The 27,284-nt window shown below is 51.9% G+C and overlaps 1 protein-coding gene across 1 annotated transcript in view; it reads left to right on the top strand.

The window, feature by feature from the left end:
* LOC144488776 (uncharacterized) overlaps window positions 1-26,816 on the top strand; it is a 38,592-nt gene extending 11,776 nt beyond the window's left edge. The window contains exons 2-4 of the mRNA XM_078206876.1: window positions 13,030-14,155; window positions 19,616-19,720; window positions 26,622-26,816. Of these exons, the coding sequence (XP_078063002.1) occupies window positions 13,061-14,155; window positions 19,616-19,720; window positions 26,622-26,816 (1,395 nt within the window). The 5' untranslated portion in view covers window positions 13,030-13,060. The remainder of the gene's footprint in view (window positions 1-13,029; window positions 14,156-19,615; window positions 19,721-26,621) is intronic.
* The last annotated feature ends 468 nt before the right edge of the window (window positions 26,817-27,284 follow it).

The following is a 27,284-nucleotide window of genomic DNA, read 5'->3' as shown; positions in this document are numbered from 1 at the left end:
TTGATACAGGTCCATGGGAGAGAGACAGGCAGTGGGATTAGTTTGGGATTGATACAGGGCTATGGGAGAGAGACAGGCAGTGGGATTAGTTTGGGATTGATACAGGGCTATGGGAGAGAGACAGGCAGTGGGATTAGTTTGGGATTGATACAGGGCCATGGGAGAGAGACAGGCAGTGGGATTAGTTTGGGATTGATACAGGGCCATGGGAGAGAGACAGGCAGTGGGATTAGTTTGGGATTGATACAGGGCTATGGGAGAGAGACAGGCAGTGGGATTAGTTTGGGATTGATACAGGGCTATGGGAGAGAGACAGGCAGTGGGATTAGTTTGGGATTGATACAGGGCTATGGGAGAGAGACAGGCAGTGGGATTAGTTTGGGATTGATACAGGGCCATGGGGAGAGAGACAGGCAGTGGGATTAGTTTGGGATTGATACAGGGCTATGGGGAGAGAGACAGGCAGTGGGATTAGTTTGGGATTGATACAGGGCCATGGGGAGAGAGACAGGCAGTGGGATTAGTTTGGGATTGATACAGGGCCATGGGGAGAGAGCGGGGCAGTGGGATTATTTTGGTATAGATCCAGGGCTATGGGGACAGTGGGCCAGTGGGATTAGTTTGGGTTTGATACGGGGCAAGGGGGAATAGTGGGGCAGTGGGATTAGTTTGGGATTGACACAGGGCTATGGGGAGGGAACGGGGGAGTGGGATGAGTTCAGGATTCATCCAGGGTTACGGGGAGAGTGGGACAGAGATTAGTTTGGGATTGATACTGGGCTATGGGGTGGGAGTGGAGCAGTGGGATTAGTTTGGTGTTGATACAGGACTATGGGGAGTGCGGGGCCGTGGGAATAGTTTGGTATTAATACAGCGCTATGGCGAGAGAGTGGGGCAGTGGGATTATTTTAGGGTTGATACAGGACTATAGGGGAGAGTGGGGCAGTGGGATTAGTTGAGGATTGATGCAGGACTATGGGGAGAGAGCAGGGTTGTGGGATTAGTTTTGGGTTAATACAGGGCTATGGGGTGAGAGCGAGGCAGTGGGATTAGGTTGGGATTGATCCAGGCCTAAAGTGCGAGCGTGGGGCAGTGGAATTATTTTGGGATTGACGCAGAGCTATGGGGAGGGTGAGAGCGAGTGGGATTAGTCTGGGATTGATGCAGGGCTATTGGGAGAAAGTTATGCCCTGGGTTTTGTTTAGCATTGATACAGGGCTACGGGGAGAGAGTGAGGCAGTGGGATTAGTTGATACAGGGCTAAAGCGGGAGCATGGGGCAGTGGAATTATTTTGGGATTGATGCAGGACTATGGGGGAAAATGGGGCCGTCAGGTTAGTTTGGCATTGATATTGGGCTATGGGGAAAGGGTTGGGCAGTGGGGTTAGTTTGGTGTTGATGCTGGGATCTGGGGAGTGTGGGGCCGTGGGACTGTTTGGATTAATACAGCGCTATGGGGAGAGAGTTCGGCAGTGCGATCATTTGGGATTGATACAGGGCTATGGAGAGGGAGCGAGGGAGTGGGATTATTTTGGGATCGACGCAGGGCAACGCGGGGAGGGTGTGGGCCAGTGGGATTAGTCTGGGATTGATGCAGGGTTATTGGGAGAGAGTGGTGCCCTGGGTTTTGTTTGGCATTGATACAGGTCTATGGGGAGAGCGTGGGGAGGTGGGATAAATTTGGGATTGATACCGGGCTAGGGGTGGGCAGAGGAAGTGGGATTTGTTTGGGATTGTTACAGGGCCATGGGGAAAGAACGAAGCAGTGGATTTATTCGGGATTGATACAGGGCTATGGGGAGAGGGTAGGGTGGTGGGATTAGTTTGGTATTGATACAGGGCTATGGGGAGAGGGTAGGGTGGTGGGATTAGTTTGGTATTGATACAGGGCTATGGGGAGAGGGTAGGGTGGTGGGATTAGTTTGGTATTGATACAGGGCTATGGGGAGTGCGGGGCCGTGGGATTATTTTTGGATTAATACAGGGCTATGAGGAGGGTGTGGGCCAGTGGGATTAGTCTGGGATTGTTGCAGGGCTATTGGGAGAGAGTTGTGCCCTGGGTTTTGTTTGGCATTGATACAGGGCTACGGGGAGAGAGTGAGGCAGTGGGATTGACGCAGGATTATGGGGGAAAACGGGGCAGTGGGATTAGTTTGTGATTGATACAGAGCTATGGGGAGAGAGTGGGACTGTGGGATGAGGTTGGGATTGATACAGAGCTATGGGGAGAGAGTGGGACTGTGGGATGAGGTTGGGATTGATACAGAGCTATGGGGAGAGAGTGGGACTGTGGGATGAGGTTGGGATTGATGCAGAGCTATGGGGAGAGAGTGGGACTGTGGGATGAGGTTGGGATTGATACAGAGCTATGGGGAGAGAGTGGGACTGTGGGATGAGGTTGGGATTGATACGGAGCTATGGGGAGAGAGTGGGGCAGTCATATTAGTTTGGGATTGATGCAGGGATATGGGGACAGAGTGGGGCAGTGGGGTTAGTTTGGCATTGATACCAGGCTCTGGGGAAAGGGTTGGGCAGTGGGATTAGTTTGGGATTGATATAGGGCTTTGGGAGAGAACAGGGTAGTGGTATTATTTTGGGATTAATACCAGGCTACGGGGAGCGAGTGGGGTTAGTTGGGGATTGATACAGGGCTATGGGGAGTGTGGGGCTGTGGGACTATTTTTGGATTAATACAGGGCCATGGGGAGAGAGTGGGGCAGTGTTATTTTGGGATTGGTGCAGGGCTATGGGGAGAGAGTGGGACAGTGTTATTTTGGGATTGATACAGGGCTATGGGGAGAGAGTGGGACAGTGTTATTTTGGGATTGATACAGGGCTACGGGGAGAGAGTGGAGCAGTGGGATTAATTGGGGATTGATGCAGGGCCATGGGGAGCGCATGGGGGTGTGGGATTAGTTTGGGATTGGTACAGGGCTCTGGGGAGAGAGTGGGGCAGTGTTATTTTGGGATTGATACAGGGCTATGGGGAGAGAGTGGAGCAGTGGGATTAATTGGGGATTGATGCAGGGCCATGGGGAGCGCATGGGGGTGTGGGATTAGTTTGGGATTGATACAGGGCTCTGGGGAGAGAGTGGGGCAGTGTTATTTTGGGATTGATACAGGGCTATGGGGAGCGGGTGTGGCAATGGGATTAGTTTGATTGATACAGGGCTATGGGGAGGGAGTGGGGCAGCGGGATTAGTTTAGGATCCATACAGGACTATGGGGGAAAATGGGGCCGTGGGGTTAGTTTGGCATTGATATTGGGCTATGGGGAAAGGGCTGGGCAGTGGGGTTAATTTGGAATTGCTACAGGGCTATGGGAGAGAATGGGGCAGTGGGATTAGTTTGGGATTAATACCGGACTATGGGGGAGCGAGTGGGGCATTGGGATTAATTGGGAATTGATACTGGGCTATGGAGAGAGGGTGGGGCAGTGGGATTAGTTTGGTGTTGATGCTGGGCTCTGGGGAGTGTGGGGCCGTGGGACTGTTTGGATTAATACAGCGCTATGGGGAGAGAGTTCGGCAGTGCGATCATTTGGGATTGATACAGGGCTATGGAGAGGGAGCGAGGGAGTGGGATTATTTTGGGATTGAACCAGGGCTATGGGGAGAGCTGGGTGGTGGGATTTGTTTGGGATTGATACAGGGCTGTGGGATTATTTTGGGATTGATACAGGACTATGGGGAGAGTGGAGCTGTGGGATTAGTTTCGGGTTAATACAGGGCAATTGGGGGAGAGCGAGGCAGTGGGATTAGGTTGGGTTGATACAGGGCTAAAGCGGGAGCATGGGGCAGTGGAATTATTTTGGGATTGATGCAGGGCAATGGGGGGAGGGTGTGGAGTGGGATTAGTCTGGGATTGATGCAGGGTTATTGGGAGAGAGTGGTGCCCTGTGTTTTGTTTGGCATTGATACAGGTCTATGGGGAGAGCGTGGGGAGGTGGGATAAGTTTGGGATTGATACCGGGCTAGGGGTGGGCAGAGGAAGTGGGATTTGTTTGGGATTGTTACAGGGCCATGGGGAAAGAGCGAAGCAGTGGATTTATTCGGGATTGATACAGGGCTATGGGGAGAGGGTCGTGTGGTGGGATTAGTTTGGTATTGATACAGGGCTATGGGGAGAGGGTAGGGTGGTGGGATTAGTTTGGTATTGATACAGGGCTATGGGGAGTGCGGGGCCGTGGGATTATTTTTGGATTAATACAGGGCTATGAGGAGGGTGTGGGCCAGTGGGATTAGTCTGGGATTGTTGCAGGGCTATTGGGAGAGAGTTGTGCCCTGGGTTTTGTTTGGCATTGATACAGGGCTACGGGGAGAGAGTGAGGCAGTGGGATTGACGCAGGATTATGGGGGAAAACGGGGCAGTGGGATTAGTTTGTGATTGATACAGAGCTATGGGGAGAGAGTGGGACTGTGGGATGAGGTTGGGATTGATACAGAGCTATGGGGAGAGAGTGGGACTGTGGGATGAGGTTGGGATTGATACAGGGCCATGGGAGAGAGACAGGCAGTGGGATTAGTTTGGGATTGATACAGGGCTATGGGAGAGAGACAGGCAGTGGGATTAGTTTGGGATTGATACAGGGCTATGGGAGAGAGACAGGCAGTGGGATTAGTTTGGGATTGATACAGGGCCATGGGAGAGAGACAGGCAGTGGGATTAGTTTGGGATTGATACAGGGCCATGGGAGAGAGACAGGCAGTGGGATTAGTTTGGGATTGATACAGGTCCATGGGAGAGAGACAGGCAGTGGGATTAGTTTGGGATTGATACAGGGCTATGGGAGAGAGACAGGCAGTGGGATTAGTTTGGGATTGATACAGGGCTATGGGAGAGAGACAGGCAGTGGGATTAGTTTGGGATTGATACAGGGCCATGGGAGAGAGACAGGCAGTGGGATTAGTTTGGGATTGATACAGGGCCATGGGAGAGAGACAGGCAGTGGGATTAGTTTGGGATTGATACAGGGCTATGGGAGAGAGACAGGCAGTGGGATTAGTTTGGGATTGATACAGGGCTATGGGAGAGAGACAGGCAGTGGGATTAGTTTGGGATTGATACAGGGCTATGGGAGAGAGACAGGCAGTGGGATTAGTTTGGGATTGATACAGGGCCATGGGGAGAGAGACAGGCAGTGGGATTAGTTTGGGATTGATACAGGGCTATGGGGAGAGAGACAGGCAGTGGGATTAGTTTGGGATTGATACAGGGCCATGGGGAGAGAGACAGGCAGTGGGATTAGTTTGGGATTGATACAGGGCCATGGGGAGAGAGCGGGGCAGTGGGATTATTTTGGTATAGATCCAGGGCTATGGGGACAGTGGGCCAGTGGGATTAGTTTGGGTTTGATACGGGGCAAGGGGGAATAGTGGGGCAGTGGGATTAGTTTGGGATTGACACAGGGCTATGGGGAGGGAACGGGGGAGTGGGATGAGTTCAGGATTCATCCAGGGTTACGGGGAGAGTGGGACAGAGATTAGTTTGGGATTGATACTGGGCTATGGGGTGGGAGTGGAGCAGTGGGATTAGTTTGGTGTTGATACAGGACTATGGGGAGTGCGGGGCCGTGGGAATAGTTTGGTATTAATACAGCGCTATGGCGAGAGAGTGGGGCAGTGGGATTATTTTAGGGTTGATACAGGACTATAGGGGAGAGTGGGGCAGTGGGATTAGTTGAGGATTGATGCAGGACTATGGGGAGAGAGCAGGGTTGTGGGATTAGTTTTGGGTTAATACAGGGCTATGGGGTGAGAGCGAGGCAGTGGGATTAGGTTGGGATTGATCCAGGCCTAAAGTGCGAGCGTGGGGCAGTGGAATTATTTTGGGATTGACGCAGAGCTATGGGGAGGGTGAGAGCGAGTGGGATTAGTCTGGGATTGATGCAGGGCTATTGGGAGAAAGTTATGCCCTGGGTTTTGTTTAGCATTGATACAGGGCTACGGGGAGAGAGTGAGGCAGTGGGATTAGTTGATACAGGGCTAAAGCGGGAGCATGGGGCAGTGGAATTATTTTGGGATTGATGCAGGACTATGGGGGAAAATGGGGCCGTCAGGTTAGTTTGGCATTGATATTGGGCTATGGGGAAAGGGTTGGGCAGTGGGGTTAGTTTGGTGTTGATGCTGGGATCTGGGGAGTGTGGGGCCGTGGGACTGTTTGGATTAATACAGCGCTATGGGGAGAGAGTTCGGCAGTGCGATCATTTGGGATTGATACAGGGCTATGGAGAGGGAGCGAGGGAGTGGGATTATTTTGGGATCGACGCAGGGCAACGCGGGGAGGGTGTGGGCCAGTGGGATTAGTCTGGGATTGATGCAGGGTTATTGGGAGAGAGTGGTGCCCTGGGTTTTGTTTGGCATTGATACAGGTCTATGGGGAGAGCGTGGGGAGGTGGGATAAATTTGGGATTGATACCGGGCTAGGGGTGGGCAGAGGAAGTGGGATTTGTTTGGGATTGTTACAGGGCCATGGGGAAAGAACGAAGCAGTGGATTTATTCGGGATTGATACAGGGCTATGGGGAGAGGGTAGGGTGGTGGGATTAGTTTGGTATTGATACAGGGCTATGGGGAGAGGGTAGGGTGGTGGGATTAGTTTGGTATTGATACAGGGCTATGGGGAGAGGGTAGGGTGGTGGGATTAGTTTGGTATTGATACAGGGCTATGGGGAGTGCGGGGCCGTGGGATTATTTTTGGATTAATACAGGGCTATGAGGAGGGTGTGGGCCAGTGGGATTAGTCTGGGATTGTTGCAGGGCTATTGGGAGAGAGTTGTGCCCTGGGTTTTGTTTGGCATTGATACAGGGCTACGGGGAGAGAGTGAGGCAGTGGGATTGACGCAGGATTATGGGGGAAAACGGGGCAGTGGGATTAGTTTGTGATTGATACAGAGCTATGGGGAGAGAGTGGGACTGTGGGATGAGGTTGGGATTGATACAGAGCTATGGGGAGAGAGTGGGACTGTGGGATGAGGTTGGGATTGATACAGAGCTATGGGGAGAGAGTGGGACTGTGGGATGAGGTTGGGATTGATGCAGAGCTATGGGGAGAGAGTGGGACTGTGGGATGAGGTTGGGATTGATACAGAGCTATGGGGAGAGAGTGGGACTGTGGGATGAGGTTGGGATTGATACGGAGCTATGGGGAGAGAGTGGGGCAGTCATATTAGTTTGGGATTGATGCAGGGATATGGGGACAGAGTGGGGCAGTGGGGTTAGTTTGGCATTGATACCAGGCTCTGGGGAAAGGGTTGGGCAGTGGGATTAGTTTGGGATTGATATAGGGCTTTGGGAGAGAACAGGGTAGTGGTATTATTTTGGGATTAATACCAGGCTACGGGGAGCGAGTGGGGTTAGTTGGGGATTGATACAGGGCTATGGGGAGTGTGGGGCTGTGGGACTATTTTTGGATTAATACAGGGCCATGGGGAGAGAGTGGGGCAGTGTTATTTTGGGATTGGTGCAGGGCTATGGGGAGAGAGTGGGACAGTGTTATTTTGGGATTGATACAGGGCTATGGGGAGAGAGTGGGACAGTGTTATTTTGGGATTGATACAGGGCTACGGGGAGAGAGTGGAGCAGTGGGATTAATTGGGGATTGATGCAGGGCCATGGGGAGCGCATGGGGGTGTGGGATTAGTTTGGGATTGGTACAGGGCTCTGGGGAGAGAGTGGGGCAGTGTTATTTTGGGATTGATACAGGGCTATGGGGAGAGAGTGGAGCAGTGGGATTAATTGGGGATTGATGCAGGGCCATGGGGAGCGCATGGGGGTGTGGGATTAGTTTGGGATTGATACAGGGCTCTGGGGAGAGAGTGGGGCAGTGTTATTTTGGGATTGATACAGGGCTATGGGGAGCGGGTGTGGCAATGGGATTAGTTTGATTGATACAGGGCTATGGGGAGGGAGTGGGGCAGCGGGATTAGTTTAGGATCCATACAGGACTATGGGGGAAAATGGGGCCGTGGGGTTAGTTTGGCATTGATATTGGGCTATGGGGAAAGGGCTGGGCAGTGGGGTTAATTTGGAATTGCTACAGGGCTATGGGAGAGAATGGGGCAGTGGGATTAGTTTGGGATTAATACCGGACTATGGGGGAGCGAGTGGGGCATTGGGATTAATTGGGAATTGATACTGGGCTATGGAGAGAGGGTGGGGCAGTGGGATTAGTTTGGTGTTGATGCTGGGCTCTGGGGAGTGTGGGGCCGTGGGACTGTTTGGATTAATACAGCGCTATGGGGAGAGAGTTCGGCAGTGCGATCATTTGGGATTGATACAGGGCTATGGAGAGGGAGCGAGGGAGTGGGATTATTTTGGGATTGAACCAGGGCTATGGGGAGAGCTGGGTGGTGGGATTTGTTTGGGATTGATACAGGGCTGTGGGATTATTTTGGGATTGATACAGGACTATGGGGAGAGTGGAGCTGTGGGATTAGTTTCGGGTTAATACAGGGCAATTGGGGGAGAGCGAGGCAGTGGGATTAGGTTGGGTTGATACAGGGCTAAAGCGGGAGCATGGGGCAGTGGAATTATTTTGGGATTGATGCAGGGCAATGGGGGGAGGGTGTGGAGTGGGATTAGTCTGGGATTGATGCAGGGTTATTGGGAGAGAGTGGTGCCCTGTGTTTTGTTTGGCATTGATACAGGTCTATGGGGAGAGCGTGGGGAGGTGGGATAAGTTTGGGATTGATACCGGGCTAGGGGTGGGCAGAGGAAGTGGGATTTGTTTGGGATTGTTACAGGGCCATGGGGAAAGAGCGAAGCAGTGGATTTATTCGGGATTGATACAGGGCTATGGGGAGAGGGTCGTGTGGTGGGATTAGTTTGGTATTGATACAGGGCTATGGGGAGAGGGTAGGGTGGTGGGATTAGTTTGGTATTGATACAGGGCTATGGGGAGTGCGGGGCCGTGGGATTATTTTTGGATTAATACAGGGCTATGAGGAGGGTGTGGGCCAGTGGGATTAGTCTGGGATTGTTGCAGGGCTATTGGGAGAGAGTTGTGCCCTGGGTTTTGTTTGGCATTGATACAGGGCTACGGGGAGAGAGTGAGGCAGTGGGATTGACGCAGGATTATGGGGGAAAATGGGGCAGTGGGATTAGTTTGTGATTGATACAGAGCTATGGGGAGAGAGTGGGACTGTGGGATGAGGTTGGGATTGATACAGAGCTATGGGGAGAGAGTGGGACTGTGGGATGAGGTTGGGATTGATACGGAGCTATGGGGAGAGAGTGGGACTGTGGGATGAGGTTGGGATTGATGCAGATCTATGGGGAGAGAGTGGGACTGTGGGATGAGGTTGGGATTGATACAGGGCTATGTGGAGAGAGTGGGGCAGTCATATTAGTTTGGGATTGATGCAGGGATATGGGGACAGAGCGGGACAGTGGGGTTAGTTTGGCATTGATACCAGGCTCTGGGGAAAGGGTTGGGCAGTGGGGTTAGTTTGGGATTGCTACAGGGCTTTGGGAGAGAACAGGGTAGTGGTATTATTTTGGGATTAATACCAGGCTACGGGGAGTGAGTGGGGTTAGTTGGGGATTGATACAGGGCTATGGGGAGCGTATGGGGGTGTGGGACTATTTTTGGATTAATACAGCGCTATGGGGAGAGAGTGAGGCAGTGGCTTTGTTTCGGATTGATACAGGGCTATTGGAAGATTGTGGGGCAGTGGGATTAGTTTAGGATTGATACAGGGCCATGGGGAGGGAGTGGGACAGTGTTATTTTGGGATTGGTGCAGGGCTATGGGGAGAGAGTGGGACAGTGTTATTTTGGGATTGGTGCAGGGCTATGGGGAGAGAGTGGGACAGTGTTATTTTGGGATTGGTGCAGGGCTATGGGGAGAGAGTGGGACAGTGTTATTTTGGGATTGGTGCAGGGCTATGGGGAGAGAGTGGGGCAGTGTTATTTTGGGATTGGTGCAGGGCTATGGGGAGAGAGTGGGGCAGTGTTATTTTGGGATTGGTGCAGGGCTATGGGGAGAGAGTGGGACAGTGTTATTTTGGGATTGTTATGTTACAGGGCTATGGGGAGAGAGTGGAGCAGTGGGATTAATTAGGGATTGATGCAGGGCCATGGGGAGCGCATGGGGGTGTGGGATTAGTTTGGTATTGATACAGGGCTCTGGGGAGAGAGTGGGGCAGTGTTATTTTGGGATTGATACAGGGCTATGGGGAGCGGGTGTGGCAATGGGATTAGTTTGATTGATACAGGGCTATGGGGAGGGAGTGGGGCAGCGGGATTAGTTTAGGATCCATACAGGACTATGGGGGAAAATGGGGCCGTGGGGTTAGTTTGGCATTGATATTGGGCTATGGGGAAAGGGCTGGGCAGTGGGGTTAATTTGGAATTGCTACAGGGCTATGGGAGAGAATGGGGCAGTGGGATTAGTTTGGGATTAATACCGGACTATGGGGGAGCGAGTGGGGCATTGGGATTAATTGGGAATTGATACAGGGCTATGGAGAGAGGGTGGGGCAGTGGGATTAGTTTGGGATTAATACCGGACTATGGGAGAGCGAGTGGGGCATTGGGATTAATTGGGGATTGATACAGGGCTATGGAGAGAGGGTGGGGCAGTGGGATTAGTTTGGTGTTGATGCTGGGCTCTGGGGAGTGTGGGGCCGTGGGACTGTTTGGATTAATACAGCGCTATGGGGAGAGAGTTCGGCAGTGCGATCATTTGGGATTGATACAGGGCTATGGAGAGGGAGCGAGGGAGTGGGATTATTTTGGGATTGAACCAGGGCTATGGGGAGAGCTGGGTGGTGGGATTTGTTTGGGATTGATACAGGGCTGTGAGGAGAGTGCAGGGATGTGGGATTATTTTGGGATTGATGCAGGACTATGGGGAGAGTGGAGCTGTGGGATTAGTTTAGGGTTAATACAGGGCAATGGGGGGGGAGCGAGGCAGTGGGATTAGGTTGGGTTGATACAGGGCTAAAGTAGGAGCATGGGGCAGTGGAATTATTTTGGGATTGACGCAGGGCAATGGGGGGAGGGTGTGGGCCAGTGGGATTAGTCTGGGATTGATGCAGGGTTATTGGGAGAGAGTGGTGCCCTGGGTTTTGTTTGGCATTGACTCAGGTCGATGGGGAGAGCGTGGGGAGGTGGGATAAGTTTGGGATTGATACCGGGCTAGGGGTGGGCAGAGGAAGTGGGATTTGTTTGGGATTGTTACAGGGCCATGGGGAAAGAGCGAAGCAGTGGATTTATTCGGGATTGATACAGGGCTATGGGGAGAGGGTAGGGTGGTGGGATTAGTTTGGTATTGATACAGGGCTATGGGGAGAGGGTAGGGTGGTGGGATTAGTTTGGTATTGATACAGGGCTATGGGGAGAGGATCGGGTGGTGGGATTAGTTTGGTATTGATACAGGGCTATGGGGAGTGCGGGGCCGTGGGATTATTTTTGGATTAATACAGGGCTATGAGGAGGGTGTGGGCCAGTGGGATTAGTCTGGGATTGATGCAGGGCTATTGGGAGAGAGTGGTGCCCTGGGATTTGTTTGGCATTGATACAGGGCTACGGGGAGAGAGTGAGGCAGTGGGATTGACGCAGGATTATGGGGGAAAACGGGGCAGTGGGATTAGTTTGTGATTGATACAGAGCTATGGGGAGAGAGTGGGACTGTGGGATGAGGTTGGGATTGATACAGAGCTATGTGGAGAGAGTGGGGCAGTCATATTAGTTTGGGATTGATGCAGGGATATGGGGACAGAGCGGGGCAGTGGGGTTAGTTTGGGATTGCTACAGGGCTTTGGGAGAGAACAGGGTAGTGGTATTATTTTGGGATTAATACCAGGCTACAGGGAGCGAGTGGGGTTATGGGGAGAGAGTGGGCCAGTGTTATTTTGGGATTGGTGCAGGGCTATGGGGAGAGTGGGGCTGTGGGATTAGTTTATGATTGGTGCAGGGCTATGGGGAGGCAGTAGGGCATTGGATTAGTTTGGGATTAATAGAGGGTTATGGGGAGAGCGAAGGGCTGTGGGGTTAATTTGTGATTCATACTGGGCTATGGGGAGAGGGTGGGGCAGTGGGATTAGTTTAGAATTGATACAGGGCTATGGGGAGAGCACAGGGCAGTGGGAGTAGTTTTGGATAAATGCAGGGCTATGGGGGGAAGAGAAAGTGGGGCAGTGGGATTCATTTGGGATTGATCCAGGGCTATGGGGATAGGGGGCAGTGGGATTCGTTTGGGATTGATCCAGGGCTATGCGGATAGGGCGCAGTGGGATTCGTTTGGGATTGATCCAGGGCTATGGGGATAGGGGGCAGTGGGATTAGTTTCGGATTGACACAGGATGATCGGGAGAGTGCGGGGCAGTGGGATTAGTTTGCGATTGATACAGGGCTATGGGAAAAATGTGGGACAGTAGGATTAGTTTGGGGTTGATACAGGGCTATAGGGGAGCGAGTGGGGCAGTGGGATTAGTTTGGGATTGATGGAGGGCTTTGGAGAGAGTGCAGGGCAGTGGGATTAGTTTGGGATTGATCCAGGGCTATGGGGATAAGGGGCAGTGGGATTCGTTTGGGATTGATCCAGGGCTATGGGGATAGGGGGCAGTGGGATTAGTTTGCGATTGATCCAGGGCTATGGGGTAGAGTGGGGCAGTGGGATTAATTTAGGATTGATACAGGGCTATGGGGAGAGCAGGTGCAGTGGGATTAGTTTGGGATTGATGAAGGATGATTGATGATTGACTGATGACACTGTGGTGAACCATCGTTGGTTCACCACTGGGGGTTGTTATTATGTTACTGTTGGGCTAGGGTGTTGTTACTGTGGGGGTTGTACAATGTTGTTGGGTTAGGGTGTTTACCTGTTATAAGTGTTATCATGGCACATCCCGGTGGGGTCCCGCCTCCGGTGGCGAGGTATAAGACCCCCTGCTCCGGCAGGACCCCTTCAGTCTGAACTGGTGTATTCGTGTTAGTAGTTTCATTGTTACACAATAAAAGCCTTCAATATCGAAGCCTTGGTTCCACGTGCTTAATTGTTGCGCATCAATTTTATTGTGTAACAGAAAACTCACAGCTGTACAAAAAAAAAAGAGTATGGAACAGATCTTAAAACCGGATCGTCTGACACTGGACCCACGTGCGGTCGGTGCCGCTAACACGTTCGACCATTGGTGGAAGTGTTTCGAGGACTACCTGGCAGCCTCGGTAGCTATCACTACAGACAGTGATAAACTCCAGGTCCTCCACGCAAGGGTAAGCGACACGATTTACCTAGCCATTCGTGCAGCTCCCACTTACCCGGGTGCCGTCGAGCTCCTAAAAAAACGATACACGAAGCCACCCAACGAGATACACGCTCGTTACCTCCTCGCTACACGACGTCGGCAGTCGGGCGAAACCATGGAGGACTACGCCAATGAGCTCCTGCAGCTTGCCAGGGGTTGCGATTGTAAAGACGTATCAGCCGAACAATATATGTACGACCTCGCCCGAGACGCATTCGTAGCAGGGGTAGGGTCCTCGTACATCCGGCTTAAATTGCTGGAAAAGGGGAAACTCGACTTGACCCAAGCGATGGAGATGGCTGTGATGCTGGAAGCGGCGTCGAAGAGTTTGGCGCTGTACCCCGAGGACCACGTGCAGTCAACGTGGCTGGAGCAAGCTCAGCTCCCTCCTCGCCCCGCTAACCCGCGCTCCCAGATCGATCCGACGACGGCGGCAGCTCCAGGCGGCCAGCGATGTTATTTTTGTGGTGGGGCCAAGCATCCACGGCAACAGTGTCCGGCAAGAACGGCAATCTGCAGCCAGTGCGGTAAAAAAGGCCACTACGGCAAAGTCTGCAGGTCCAAGCCTAAAAACGGCAGTGCAGCTTGTAACCCTCCAGAACGGAGACAATCTCCTTCGGCGTCGCAGTACCCACGAGGTCCGACCACGTGCGAACCCAGGACGGCGCCATCGTGGCTGACGGAGGAGGAAGAAGACCACCAGGAGTCGCTGCGTTTGGCGCCCTCGCCCACGTGCGATTCATGGGGGCGGCCATCATGGTCCACGACGACTAGGAGCGACCAGCAGGGGCCCTCAGCATCAACATCAGCGGCATGCAGTGACGCCCAGGGGCCAACGGTGGCGTCGATCTCCCTGGACCAGACCAGGCACTACAGACTTGAAAATTCCATGATGGATATAAAGGTTAGTGGTCGAACTGTGAATTGTCTGTTTGACAGTGGGAGCACCGAAAGTTTCATACACCCTGAAACTGCTAAAAGGTGTGGACTCCGGGTTCTCCCTGCCAAGCAGACAATTTCCATGGCATCACGGTCCCGGTCTGTACCGATCCAAGGACGATGTATGGTAACTCTTGAGGTACAGGGCACAATTTACGAGCAATACAGGCTCCTTGTGTTACCTCACCTTTGTGCGCCAATTCTCCTCGGACTAAACTTTATGGTCCACATGAAGAGTGTGATCCTACGGTACGGTGGGCCACTCCCTTCACTGGCAGTAGGGAATCAGCCGCAGCCTCCAAATTGCCCAAAGCGCCCCGCATGCAATCTATCCACCCTGAAAATCACTACACCATCCCTTTTTAAAAATCTGGTACCTGGCTGCAAGCCCATCGCTACTAAAAGTAGGCGTTACAGCGCTGAGGACCAGATCTTTATTAGATCTGAGGTTCAGCGGCTCCTCAAGGAAGGGATCATACAGGCCAGTGCTAGTCCGTGGAGAGCGCAGGTCGTGGTAGTCAAAAGCGGGAACAAACCTCGGATGGTCATCGACTATAGTCAGACCATTAATCGTTATACGCAGCTGGATGCGTATCCTCTCCCGCGCATTTCTGATATGGTCAATCAGATTGCGCAGTACCGAGTGTTTTCTACCATAGACCTTAAGTCCGCCTACCATCAACTCCCCATCCGCCCAGAGGACCGACAATATACGGCTTTTGAGGCGGATGGTCGTCTATACCAATTCCTCAGGGTTCCATTTGGTGTCACCAATGGGGTCTCGGTCTTCCAGCGTGCTATGGACCGAATGGTGGACCAGAACGGGTTGCGGGCTACCTTCCCGTACCTGGATAACGTCACCATCTGCGGCCATGACCAGCAGGACCACGACACGAATCTCCAACACTTTCTGCGCACTGCATCTCGCCTGAATCTGACCTATAACAGGGAGAAGTGCGTATTCCGTACGCGCAGGTTAGCCATCCTCGGATGCGTGGTGGAAAACGGGGTCATTGGCCCTGATCCAGACCGTATGCGCCCACTCACTGAACTTCCCTTGCCCGCTAGCACGAAAGCACTGAGGAGATGCCTCGGGTTCTTTTCGTATTATGCACAGTGGGTCCCCAACTACGCGGACAAAGCTCGTCCGCTCATTAAGTCCACGACCTTCCCACTTACGCCGGAGGCCCAATTGGCCTTCAAGGTTTTGAAAAGCGACATCTCAAAAGCCACGATGCACGCGGTGGATGAATCCATCCCTTTCCAGGTGGAGAGTGATGCATCTGATTTCGCCCTAACCGCCACACTAAACCAGGCAGGCAGGCCCGTCGCGTTCTTTTCCCGCACCCTTCAAGGCCCCGAAATTCGGCACTCAGCGGTGGAGAAGGAGGCTCAGGCCATTGTGGAGGCAGTCAGACACTGGCGCCATTACTTGGCAGGGAAGCGGTTCACCCTGATCACGGATCAACGATCCGTGGCGTTTATGTTCAGCAACACGCAGAGGGGCAAGATCAAGAACGATAAGATCTTGCGGTGGAGAATTGAGCTCTCCACCTATAATTACGATATTATGTATCGTCCAGGGAAGCTCAATGAGCCCTCGGATGCCCTCTCGCGCGGAACATGCGCCATCATGCAGGAGGACCGCTTGAAGGCTCTCCACAATGATCTGTGTCATCCTGGAGTCACCAGACTCTACCACTTCGTCAAAGCCCGCAACCTGCCCTACTCGGTGGAGGATGTCAGGTCAGTGACGAGAAGCTGTTGGATTTGCGCAGAATGCAAACCACACTTTTATCGACCAGACCGGGCACAATTGGTCAAGGCCACTCGCCCTTTTGAGAGGCTGAGTGTGGATTTTAAGGGCCCCCTTCCCTCAACGGACCGGAATGTCTATTTCCTCAACATAATAGACGAGTATTCCCGGTTTCCGTTTGTTGTCCCCTGTGCGGACACGTCGACTGCCACCGTCATCAAGGCATTCAGTGAGCTTTTTACCCTGTTCGGGTACCCCTGCTACATTCATAGCGACAGGGGCTCGTCGTTCATGAGCAACGACTTGAGGCAATTCTTGCTCTCATTCGGGATTGCCTCTAGTAGAACCACGAGCTACAACCCTAGGGGTAACGGACAGGTGGAAAGGGAGAATGCTACAGTCTGGAAGGCTGTCCTACTGGCACTGAAATCCAGGGGCCTTCCAGTCTCCCGTTGGCAGGAGGTCCTTCCAAATGCGCTCCATTCTATCCGCTCCCTCCTGTGTACGGCAACCAATGCTACTCCCCACGAGAGGATGTTCTCATTCCCTCGGAAGTCGTCCTCGGGAACCTCATTGCCAGCCTGGTTGACGTACCCAGGACCCGTCCTTCTGCGGCGACATGTGAGGGCTCGCAGGTCCGACCCCTTGGTCGAACCGGTCCAACTCCTCCACGCCAACCCTCAGTATGCCTATGTGGCATATCCTGACGGGCGAGAGGACACTGTCTCCATTAGAGACCTGGCGCCCGCAGGGGACGTAGCAACTCCTGTCGCTCCTATTCCCCCAGTCACGAATCCACTACTCCTCATTGCTTCCCCAGACGTGGCGCGGTCAGCACCGGGACCAGTGCATAACACTTTTACTCCCATGTACAGCTTGCCTGAGACTCGGAGATCGGCGCCACCATCATCACCACCACCACCACCACCAAACGTTCCAGGATCCCCTGCACCATCGCCTCACCAGGGCCGGCCGGCCCGGGAGTCCTTGAGGGGACAGCCAGACGTTGTTTTGGAGAGAACGCCACCGCAAGCACCTGCTCCGGTTTCGCAACCGGTGTTGAGGAGATCACAGCGTCGGTGCGGTCCTCCAGACCGTCTGGACTTGTGAATTCTGTTTATATGACCTGTTTTTTTCTTGCACCCCGCCACCTTTTGTTCTTAAAGGAGGGGTGAATGTGGTGAACCATCGTTGGTTCACCACTGGGGGTTGTTATTATGTTACTGTTGGGCTAGGGTGTTGTTACTGTGGGGGTTGTACAATGTTGTTGGGTTAGGGTGTTTACCTGTTATAAGTGTTATCATGGCACATTCCAGTGGGGTCCCGCCTCCGGTGGCGAGGTATAAGACCCTCTGCTCCGGCAGGACCCCTTCAGTCTGAACTGGTGTATTCGTGTTAGTAGTTCCATTGTTACACAATAAAAGCCTTCAATATCGAAGCCTTGGTTCCACGTGCTTAATTGTCGCGCATCAGACACCAAGATTGGTGGAGTAGTGGATGAGGTGGAGGGCTGTTGTAGGCTGCAAAGAGATATAGATAGGATGCAGAGCTGGGCTAAAAAATGGCAAATGGAGTTTAACCCTGATAAGTGCGAGGTGATTCATTTTGGTAGGACAAATTTAAATGCGGATTACAGGGTCAACGGCAGGGTTCTGAGGAATGTGGAGGAACAGTGAGATCTTGGGGTCCATATCCACAGATCTCTAAAGGTTGCCACTCAAGTGGATAGAGCTGTGAAGAAGGCCTATAGTGTGTTAGCTTTTATTAACAGGGGGTTGGAGTTTAAGAGCCGTGGGGTTATGCTGCAACTGTACAGGACCTTGATGAGACCACATTTGGAATATTGTGTGCAGTTCTGGTCACCTCACTATAAGAAGGATGTGGAAGCGCTGGAAAGAGTGCAGAGGAGATTTACCAGGATGCTGCCTGGTTTGGAGGGTAGGTCTTATGAGGAAAGGTTGAGGGAGCTAGGGCTGTTCTCTCTGGAGCGGAGGAGGATGAGAGGCAGCTTAATAGAGGTTTATAAGATGATGAGGGGGATAGATAGAGTGAACGTTCAAAGACTATTTCCTCGGGTGAATGGAGCTGTTACTAGGGGGCATAACTATAGGGTTCGTGGTGGGAGATATAGGAGGGATGTCTGAGGTAGGTTCTTTACTCAGAGAGTGGTTGGGGCGTGGAATGGACTGCCTGCTGTGATAGTGGAGTCGGACACTTTAGGAACTTTCAAGCGGTTATTGGATAGGCACATGGAGCACACCAGGATGATAGGGAGTGGGATAGCTTGATCTTGGTTTCGGACAAAGCTCGGCACAACATCGAGGGCCGAAGGGCCTGTTCTGTGCTGTACTGTTCTATGTTCTATGAAGGGCTGTGGGGAGAGCTTGGGACAGTGGGATTAGTTTGGGATTTATACAGGGCTAATGGGGCAGTGGGATGAGTTTGGGATTGATACAGGGCTATTGGGAGAGAGCAGGGCAGTGGGATTAGTTTTGGATAGAAACAGGGCTTTGGGGGGAGAGAAAATGGGGCAGTGGGATTAGTTTGGGATTGATCCAGGGCTATGGGGAGAGAGCGGGGCAGTGGGATTAGTTTCGGATTGACACAGTGCGATGGGGAGAGAGTGGGGCAGTGGGGTTCGTTTGGGGTCGATACACGGTCATGGGGAGAGTGGGGGAGTGGGATTAGTTTGAGATTGATACAGGGCTATGGGAAAAATGTGGGACAGTGGGATTAGTTTGGGGTTGATACAGGACTATGGGGGGAATGAGTGGGTGGGTGGATTAGTTTGGGATTGATGGAGGGCTTTGAAGAGAATGCGGGGCAGTGGGATTAGTTTGGGATTGATACAGGGCTATGGGGAGAGTGTGGGACACTGGGATTTTTTGGGGGATTGATACAGGGCCAAGGGGTGAAAGCGTGGCAGTGGGATTAGTTTGGGATTTTTACAAGGCTACGGGGAGAGTGCAGGACAGGATGAGACCACAGACAGTCTTGAATCTTGAATGATGAGACCAGAGGCAGGCTGGAGAAGACTAGAAATCATTAACAGGCGCTGAGGCCCTTGAAGGATTAGAGAAGGAGCGGGCTGGGAACTTTCAATTGAGGCCTCACTGGACTTGCAGCCAACGTAGTAGGGCGGCATGGTAGCACAGTGGTTAGCACTGCTGCTTCACAGCTCCAGGGTCCCGGGTTCGATTCCCGGCTTGGGTCACTGTCTGTGTAGAGTTTGCACATTCTCCCCGTGTCTGCGTGGGTTTCCTCCGGGTGCTCCGGTTTCCTCCCACAGTCCAAAGATGTGCGGGTTAGGGTGATTGGCCATGCTAAAATTGCCCCTTAGTGTCCTGAGATGTGTAGGTTAGAGGGATTAGTGGGTAAATATGTGGGGATATGGGGGTAGGGCCTGGGTGGGATTGTGGTCGGTGCAGACTCGATGGGCCGAATGGCCTCTTTCTGCACTGTAGGGTTTCTATGATTCTATGTAGCCAATCAAGATGGCGATGGACGGACAAGGATTTGTGAGAGTTCAGAAATGCGGCTGCCCCAAGTTGATGCCGGGGGAGGGGGTGTCGGGTTTATGTCAGTGGGGGGTAGGGGGAGGGTTGCTGCATGTGCGCGGAGATTTGGGAAGCTGGCTATACGCGACTAAATGATTGTCTGGTTAATCAGCAGAGCAGCGAATCGTTAACGGACGGTCAGAGCGTTCCGGAAGCCAAGAGCCTCCGAAGTGGTGCTCGCCCAAGACATTATCGGTTCAAGACATCTGTTAAGGCGGTGAGTGAGTGCTGCTCTGAGTCAGCATGGCTTTACATGAGGGAAATCATACTTGACAAACCGACTGGAATTCTTTGAGGATGTAACTGGTAGGGTTGATGAGGGGGAGCCAGTGGATGTGGTTTATTTGGACTTTCAGAAGGCTTTCAACAAAGTCCCACATAAGAGATTAGCGTGTAACGCTGAAGCACGTGGTATTGGGTGTAGTGTATTGAGATGGATAGAAAACTGGTTGGCAGGCAGGAAGCAAAGAGTAAAAATGAATGGTTCTTTTTCCAAATGGCAGGCAGTGGCTAGTGGGATCCTGCAGGGATCCTGCAGGGGCGGCACGGTGGCACAGTGGTTAGCACTGCTGCTTCACAGCTCCAGGGTCCCGGGTTCGATTCCCGGCTCGGGTCACTGTCTGTGTGGAGTTTGCACATTCTCCTCGTGTCTGCGTGGGTTTCCTCCGGGTGCTCCAGTTTCCTCCCACAGTCCAAAGATGTGCGGGTTAGGTTGATTGGCCATGTTAAAAATTGTCCCTTAGAGTCCTGGGATGCGTAGGTTAGAGGGATTAGCGGGTAAATATGTGGGGGTAGAGCCTGGGTGGGATTGTGGTCGGTGCAGACTCGATGGGCCGAATGGCCTCCTTCTGCACTGTAGGGTTTCTATGTTTCTATGTTTCTATCAGTGCTGGGACCCAACTATTCACTGACTAATGGTTTAGACGAGGGAACTAAATGTAATATCTCCAAATTTACGGGTGACAAAGCTGGGTGGGAGAGTGAGCTGTGAGGAGGATGCAGAGATGGACAAGTTGAGTGAGTGGGCGAATGGTTGGCAGACGCAGTCTTAATGTGGATAAATGTGAGGTTATCCACCTTGGTAGCAAAAATGGGAAGACATTACGATCTGGCCATAAACTCGGAGGAGAATGTGCAATGCGACCTGAGTGTCCTTGTACTCCAGCCGCTGCAGGTGTAGCAAGCAATAAAACAAGCAAATGGTATGTTGGCCTTCATAAGGGGAGATGTTCGGGAGAAGTTTTTCACACAGAGGGTGGTGGGTGAGTGGAATCGGCTGCCGTCAGTGGTGGTGGAGGCGAACTCAATAGGGTCTTTTAAGAGACTCCTGGATGAGTACATGGGACTTAATAGGATGGAGGGTTATAGGTAGGCCTAGAAGGTAGGGATGTGTTCGGCACAACTTGTGGGGCCGAAGGGCCTGTTTGTGCTGTAGTTTTTCTATGTTTCTATAACGAGAGGATTCGATAAATAGGACGTTGGTGAGATCACAGCTGGAGTACTGTGTGCAGTTTTAGTCTCCTTATCTGAGGAAGAATGTTCTTGCTCCAGAGGGAGTACAGAGAAGGTTTACCAGGCTGATTCCTGGAAGGAAGGACTGATGTATGAGGAGAGATTGAGTTGGTTAGGATTATATTCACGAGTTCAGCAGAATGAGGGGGGGATCTCCTAGAAACCTATAGGCGGCACGGTGACACAGTGGTTAGCACTGCTGCCTCAGCTCCTGAGACCCGGGTCCAATTCCGGCCTGGGGGTCATTGTCTGATGGACATTCTCCCCGTGTCTCCCCGTGGGTTTTCTCCGGGTGCTCCGGTTTCCTCCCACGATCCAAAGATGTGTAGGTTCCGTGGATTGGCCATGGGAAATGTGTGGGGCGATAGGGTGGGAGAGAGGGTGTGGATACGACACTCTGTTGGAGAGTCGGTGCAGACTCAATGGGCCGAATGGCTTCCTCTGCACTGTAGAGATTCTATAAAATTTCTAACAGGGTTAGACAGGGGAGATTCAGAAAGAATGTTCCTGAGAGGGAGTCCGGAACCAGGGGGGCCATAGTTTGAGGATACAGGGTAGACCATTTAGAACTGAGACGAGGAGAAATTTCTTCACCCAGAGAGTGGTGAATGTGTGGAATTTACTACCGCAGAGTAGTTGAGGCCAAACATTGTTTTAGGTTAGGTGGATTGGCCATGCTAAAATTGCTCTTAGTGTCCTGGGATGCATAGGCGAAAGGGATTAATGGGTAAATATGTAGGGGTATGAGGATAGGGCCTGGGTGGGATTGTGGTCGGTGCAGACTCGATGGGCCGAATGGCCTCTTTCTGTACTGTAGGGATTCTATGATTCTGTGTTTTCTTGCTGGGTGTTTTCCCCCCTCCACCCGACTTGAAGGGTGACACAGCAGTTCCACCCTCCCCGCCACTCGGCAGGGCTATCCCCTTCCACAGCCTCATGGGGCCCAAACATTCCCAGGGGCTGAGCCATGGTGGGGGAAGAAGAGGCATTGGGAGGGGGGGGCAAGCTTCGCCAAGAGTGCTTGCCTGCTCCAAAGGTGTGAGAGTTGGGAGCTCAGCAGGTTGAGAAGGTGGCGCCATCACTGGAGGGGAGGATGCGCTTGTCAAACTAATGAAAGTAAAACTGGGCAATTTTTTGCCAAATAATTAAGTCAATTATATTTAGATTTAGATCTATATTTAGGCTTTCAGAAGGCTTTTGACAAGGCCTCACATAACAGACTACAATATAAAGTTAAAGCACATGGGATTGCGGGTAATGTCTTGAGATGGATAGAAAGCTGGTTAGCAAATAGGATGTGGAGATGCCGGCGTTGGACTGGGGTAAACACAGTAAGAAGTTTAACAACACCAGGTTAAAGTCCAACAGGTTTATTTGGTAGCAAAAGCCACACAAGCTTTCGAAGCTCTAAGCCCCTTCTTAAGGTGAAGAAGGGGCTTAGAGCTTCGAAAGCTTGTGTGGCTTTTGCTACCAAATAAACCTGTTGGACTTTAACCTGGTGTTGTTAAACTTCTTACTGTAGCAAATAGGAAGCAAAGAGTTGGCATAAATGGCAGTCAGTGACTAGTGGGGTTCTGCAGGGATCTGTGCTGGGACCCCAACTGTTCACACTATATATTAATATTTGGAAGAGGGAACTGAATGTATTATCTCCAAATTTGCAGATGATACAACATTGGGTGGGAGTGTGAGCTGTGAGGAGGACGCAGAGATGCTTCAGCGTGATTTGGACAGGCTGAGTGTGAGAGAGAGAGCATGGCAGATGCAGTGTAATGTGGGTAAAAATGTGGGGTGATCTACTTTGGTAGCAATAATAGGAAGGCAGATTATTACTTGATATAGAAGGATACAGGTAGGCTGGAAATTTGGGCAAAGAAATGGCAGATGGAGTTCAATCCAGATGAATGCGAAGTGATGCATTTTGGTAGAACTAACGTAGGGGGGAGCTATACGATAAATGGCAGAACCATAAAGGGTGTAGATACGCAGAGGGACCTGGGTGTGCAAGTCCACAGATCCTTGAAGGTGATGTCACAGGTGGAGAAGGTGGTGAATAAGGCATATGGCATGCTTGCCTTTATAGGACGGGGCATAGAGTATAAAAGTTGGGGTCTGATGTTGCAGTTGTATAGAACGTTGGTTCGGCCACATTTGGAATACTGCGCCCAGTTCTGGTCGCCGCACTACCAGAAGGACGTGGAGGCTTTAGAAAGAGTGCAGAGGAGGTTTACCAGGATGTTGCCTGGTATGGAAGGGCTTAGTTATGAGGAGAGATTGGGTAAACTGGGGTTGTTCTCACTGGAAAGACGGAGGATGAGGGGTGACCTAATAGAGGTGTATAAAATTATGAAAGGCATAGATAGGGTGAACGGTGGGAAGCTTTTTCCCAGGTCGGTGGTGACGTTCACGAGGGGTCATAGGTTCAAGGTGAGCGGGGGGGAGGTTTAACACAGATATCAGAAGGACGTATTTTACACAGAGGGTGGTGGGGGCCTGGAATGCGCTGCCGGGCAAGGTGGTGGAGGCGGACACACTGGGAACGTTTAAGACTTATCTAGAAAGCCACATGAACGGAGTGGGAATGGAGGGATACAAAAGAATGGTCTAGTTTGGACCAGGGAGCGGCGCGGGCTTGGAGGGCCGAAGGGCCTGTTCCTGTGCTGTATTGTTCTTTGTTCTTTGTTTTTTGTTCTTGAAGGGTTATAAATTGAGAGAGGTGGATACTCAATGAGACCTTGGAGTCATAGAATCATAGAAACCCTACAGTACAGAAGGAGGCCATTCGGCCCATCGAGTCTGCACCCACAATAATCCCACCCCAGGGAGTCCTCGTGCATCAGTCGCTGAAAGTGTGCAGGTACAGCAGGGAGTAAAGAGGTAACCGGTATACTGGCCTTCATAGCGAGAGGATTTGAGTGTAGGGATAGGGATGTTTTGCTGCAATTGTACAGGGTGTTGGTGAGGCCACACCCGGAGTATTGTGGGCAGTTCTGGTGTCCCTATCTGAGGAAGGATGTCCTTGCTATAGAGGGAGCGCAGCGAAGGTTTACCAGGCTGATTCCTGGGATGGCAGGTCTGTCATATGAGGAAAGACTAAGTCGGATAGGATTATATTCACTGGAGTTTAGAAGAGTGAAGGGGGATCTCATAGAAACATAGAATTCTAACCGGATTAGACAGGGTAGATTCAGAAAGAATGTTCCTGATAGTGGGGGGAGTCTAGAACAAGGGGTCATAGTTTGAGGATAAGGAGTAAATGGTTTAGAACTGAGATGGACTGGGACTTTTTTCTCTGGAGCGTAGGAGGCTGAGGGGTGATCTTATAGAGGTCTATAAAATAATGAGGGGCACAGATCAGCAAGATAGTCAATATCTTTTCCCAAAGGGGGAAGTCTAAAACTATAAGGTTTACGGTGAGAGGGGAGAGATACAAAAGGGTCCAGAGGGATCATTTTTTCACACAGTGGGTGGTGAGTGTCTGGAACAAGCTGCCAGAGGTAGTAGTAGAAGCGGGTACAATTTTATCTTTTAAAAAGCATTTAGACAGTTACAAGGGTGAGGTGGGATATGGGCCAAATGCGGGCAATTGGGACTAGTTTAGTGGTTTCAAAAAAAAAAGGGGCAGCATGGACAAGTTGGGTTGAAGGGCCTGTTTCCATGCTGTAAACCTCCACCACTCTGACTCTGAGGTGGGGAGAAATGTCTTCACCCAGAGGGTGGTGAATGCGTGGAATTCACTCCCACAGAAAGTAGCTGAGGCCAAAACGTTGTCTGATTTCAAGAAGAAATTAGATATAGCTATGGAGATGGGAGAGGTGCCGGAGGATTGGGGGATTGTGGATGTGGTTCCTACTTTCAAGAAGGGGAATAGGGATTGCCCAGGTAATTACCGACCGGTGAGTCTAACCTCAGTGGTTGGTGAGCTGATGGAGAAGATCCTGAGGGACAGGATTTATGAGCATTTAGAGAGGTTTAGTATGCTCAAGAATACTCAGCATGGCTTTGTCAAGGGCAGATCGTGCCTTACGAGCCTGGTGGAGTTCTTCGAAAATGTGACTAAACACATTGACGAAGGGAAAGTGGTAGATGTGGTTTATATGGATTTTAGCAAGGCGTTCGATAAGGTCCCCCATGCAAGGCTTCTCGAAAAAGTGAGAAGGCATGGGATCCAAGGGGCTGCTGCCCTGTGGATCCAGAACTGGCTTGCCCAAAGGACAGTAAGAAGTTTAACAACACCAGGTTAAAGTCCAACAGGTTTATTTGGTAGCTTTGCCCAAAGGAACTTTGCCCAAAGGAGGCAGAGAGTGGGGAGAGATGGGTCTTTTTCTAAATGGAGGTCGGTCACCAGTGGAGTGCCCCAGGGATCTGTTCTGGGACCCTTGCTGTTTGTCATTTTCATAAATGATCTGGATGAGGAAGTGGAGGGATGGGTTGGTAAGTTTGCCGACGACACGAAGGTTGGTGGGGTTGTGGATAGTCTGGAGGGGTGTCAGAAGTTACAGAGGGACATAGATAGGATGCAAGACTGGGCGGAGAAGTGGCAGATGGACTTCAACCCAGATCAATGTGTAGTGGTGCATTTTGGCAGGTCAAATGAGATGAAGGAGTACAATGTAAAGGGAAAGACTCTTAGTACGGTAGAGGATCAGAAGGACCTTGGGGTCAGGGTCCATAGGACTCTGAAATCGGCCCCGCAGATGGAGGAGGTGGTTAAGAAGGCGTATGGTGTGCTGGCCTTTATCAATCGAGGGATTGAGTTTAGGAGTCCGGGGATAATGATGCAGCTATATAAGACCCTCGTCAGACCCCACTTGGAGTACTGTGCTCAGTTCTGGTCGCCTCATTACAGGAAGGATGTGGAAAAGATTGAAAGGGTGCAGAGGAGATTTACAAGGATGTTGCCTGGATTGAGTGGCATGCCTTATGAGGATAGGCTGAGGGAGCTCGGTCTTTTCTCCTTGGAGAGATGTAGGATGAGAGGAGACCTAATAGAGGTGTATAAGATGTTGAGAGGCATAGATCGGGTGGACTTTCAGAGGCTTTTTCCCAGGGTGGAAATGTCTGCTACGAGAGGACACAGGTTTAAGGTGCTGGGGGGTAGGTACAGGGGAGATGTTAGGGGTAAGTTTTTCACACAGAGGGTGGTGGGCGAGTGGAATCGGCTGCCGTCAGTGGTGGTGGAGGCGAACTCAATAGGGTCTTTTAAGAGACTCCTGGATGAGTACATGGGACTTAATAAGATGGAGGGTATAGGTAGGCCGAGAAGGTAGGGATGTGTTCGGCACAACTTGTGGGGCCGAAGGGCCTGTTTTGTGCTGTAGGTTTTCTATGTTTCTATAGCTCTTGGGCGAAAGGGATTGAGGGATATGGGAGGGGAAGCGGGGATCAGGATATTGAATTCAATGATCAAGGTGAATTGTGGAGCAGGCTCGAAGGCCCGATAGCCGACTCCTGCTTCTAGTTTCCATGTTTGTGTTGTTTCCTTGAGTATTGATCCCAAATCGCCGCTGCCTCTCCTGATCTCTGAATGATGTGAACTCGCTGCAAGTTGAAGGGGTGGTGGATGGAACTGTACCGATGATGACTACTCGTCTATCCTTCCTCAGGCCCCGCCGGAACCCGCCGTGATGGCTGAGGGAGACCCCGGACTGCGGGCCTGCGGAGGAGGACCAGCCAACGGAGCGAGCAACTCTGAGGGCTACGGGACAGAGGTGCGTCAGGGTCTCCAGTTGCAGAAAGCGATGTGGTTGTTCGTTTCCAGCGGCCAGGCCTTGGGAGGGCCGGAGACTGCGTGCGCCTGATGGGACAGGGTTGGCGTTCCTGGCTGGAAGGGAGAGAGAGGGTTCGCAGGTGGCGTGGCATTGGCTCCCTGCCCTCTCCCACCCACCCACCTCGAACGGGACTTTACCAGGCAATGGTGGTGAGTGGAGCTGCCTGAGCTTCCACTGACTAGGCCCTGAAGCCTCGGGGCTAGGCCGAGATCCATCTGACAGCCCTCCTGAGGCAGTTCCAACCCATTGCAGGCGTGGAGGAGGCCTCGGCAACGAGGCCAGAGGGGCTCATGGATCTGGTTGGATTTGTCTCCACTGCCTGTGACCTTGGGGCTAACGTTTGAGTTTCTGTGTGGGGCAGTGGGCGTTCAATGATGCCTGCCGACTTTTCACGTCAAACACGGTTACCTGGTGTCTCCAGCTCACTCCTGCCACCCGCTTTCGACCCCCATACCCCCTCACTCTTAGCCCATGTCTCACTCAGCCGCTCCCGCTCCC

Source organism: Mustelus asterias, unplaced genomic scaffold (genome assembly GCF_964213995.1).
Source record: "Mustelus asterias unplaced genomic scaffold, sMusAst1.hap1.1 HAP1_SCAFFOLD_1852, whole genome shotgun sequence".
Classification (NCBI taxonomy): domain Eukaryota; kingdom Metazoa; phylum Chordata; class Chondrichthyes; order Carcharhiniformes; family Triakidae; genus Mustelus; species Mustelus asterias.
This window is presented reverse-complemented; position numbering and strand designations above follow the sequence as displayed.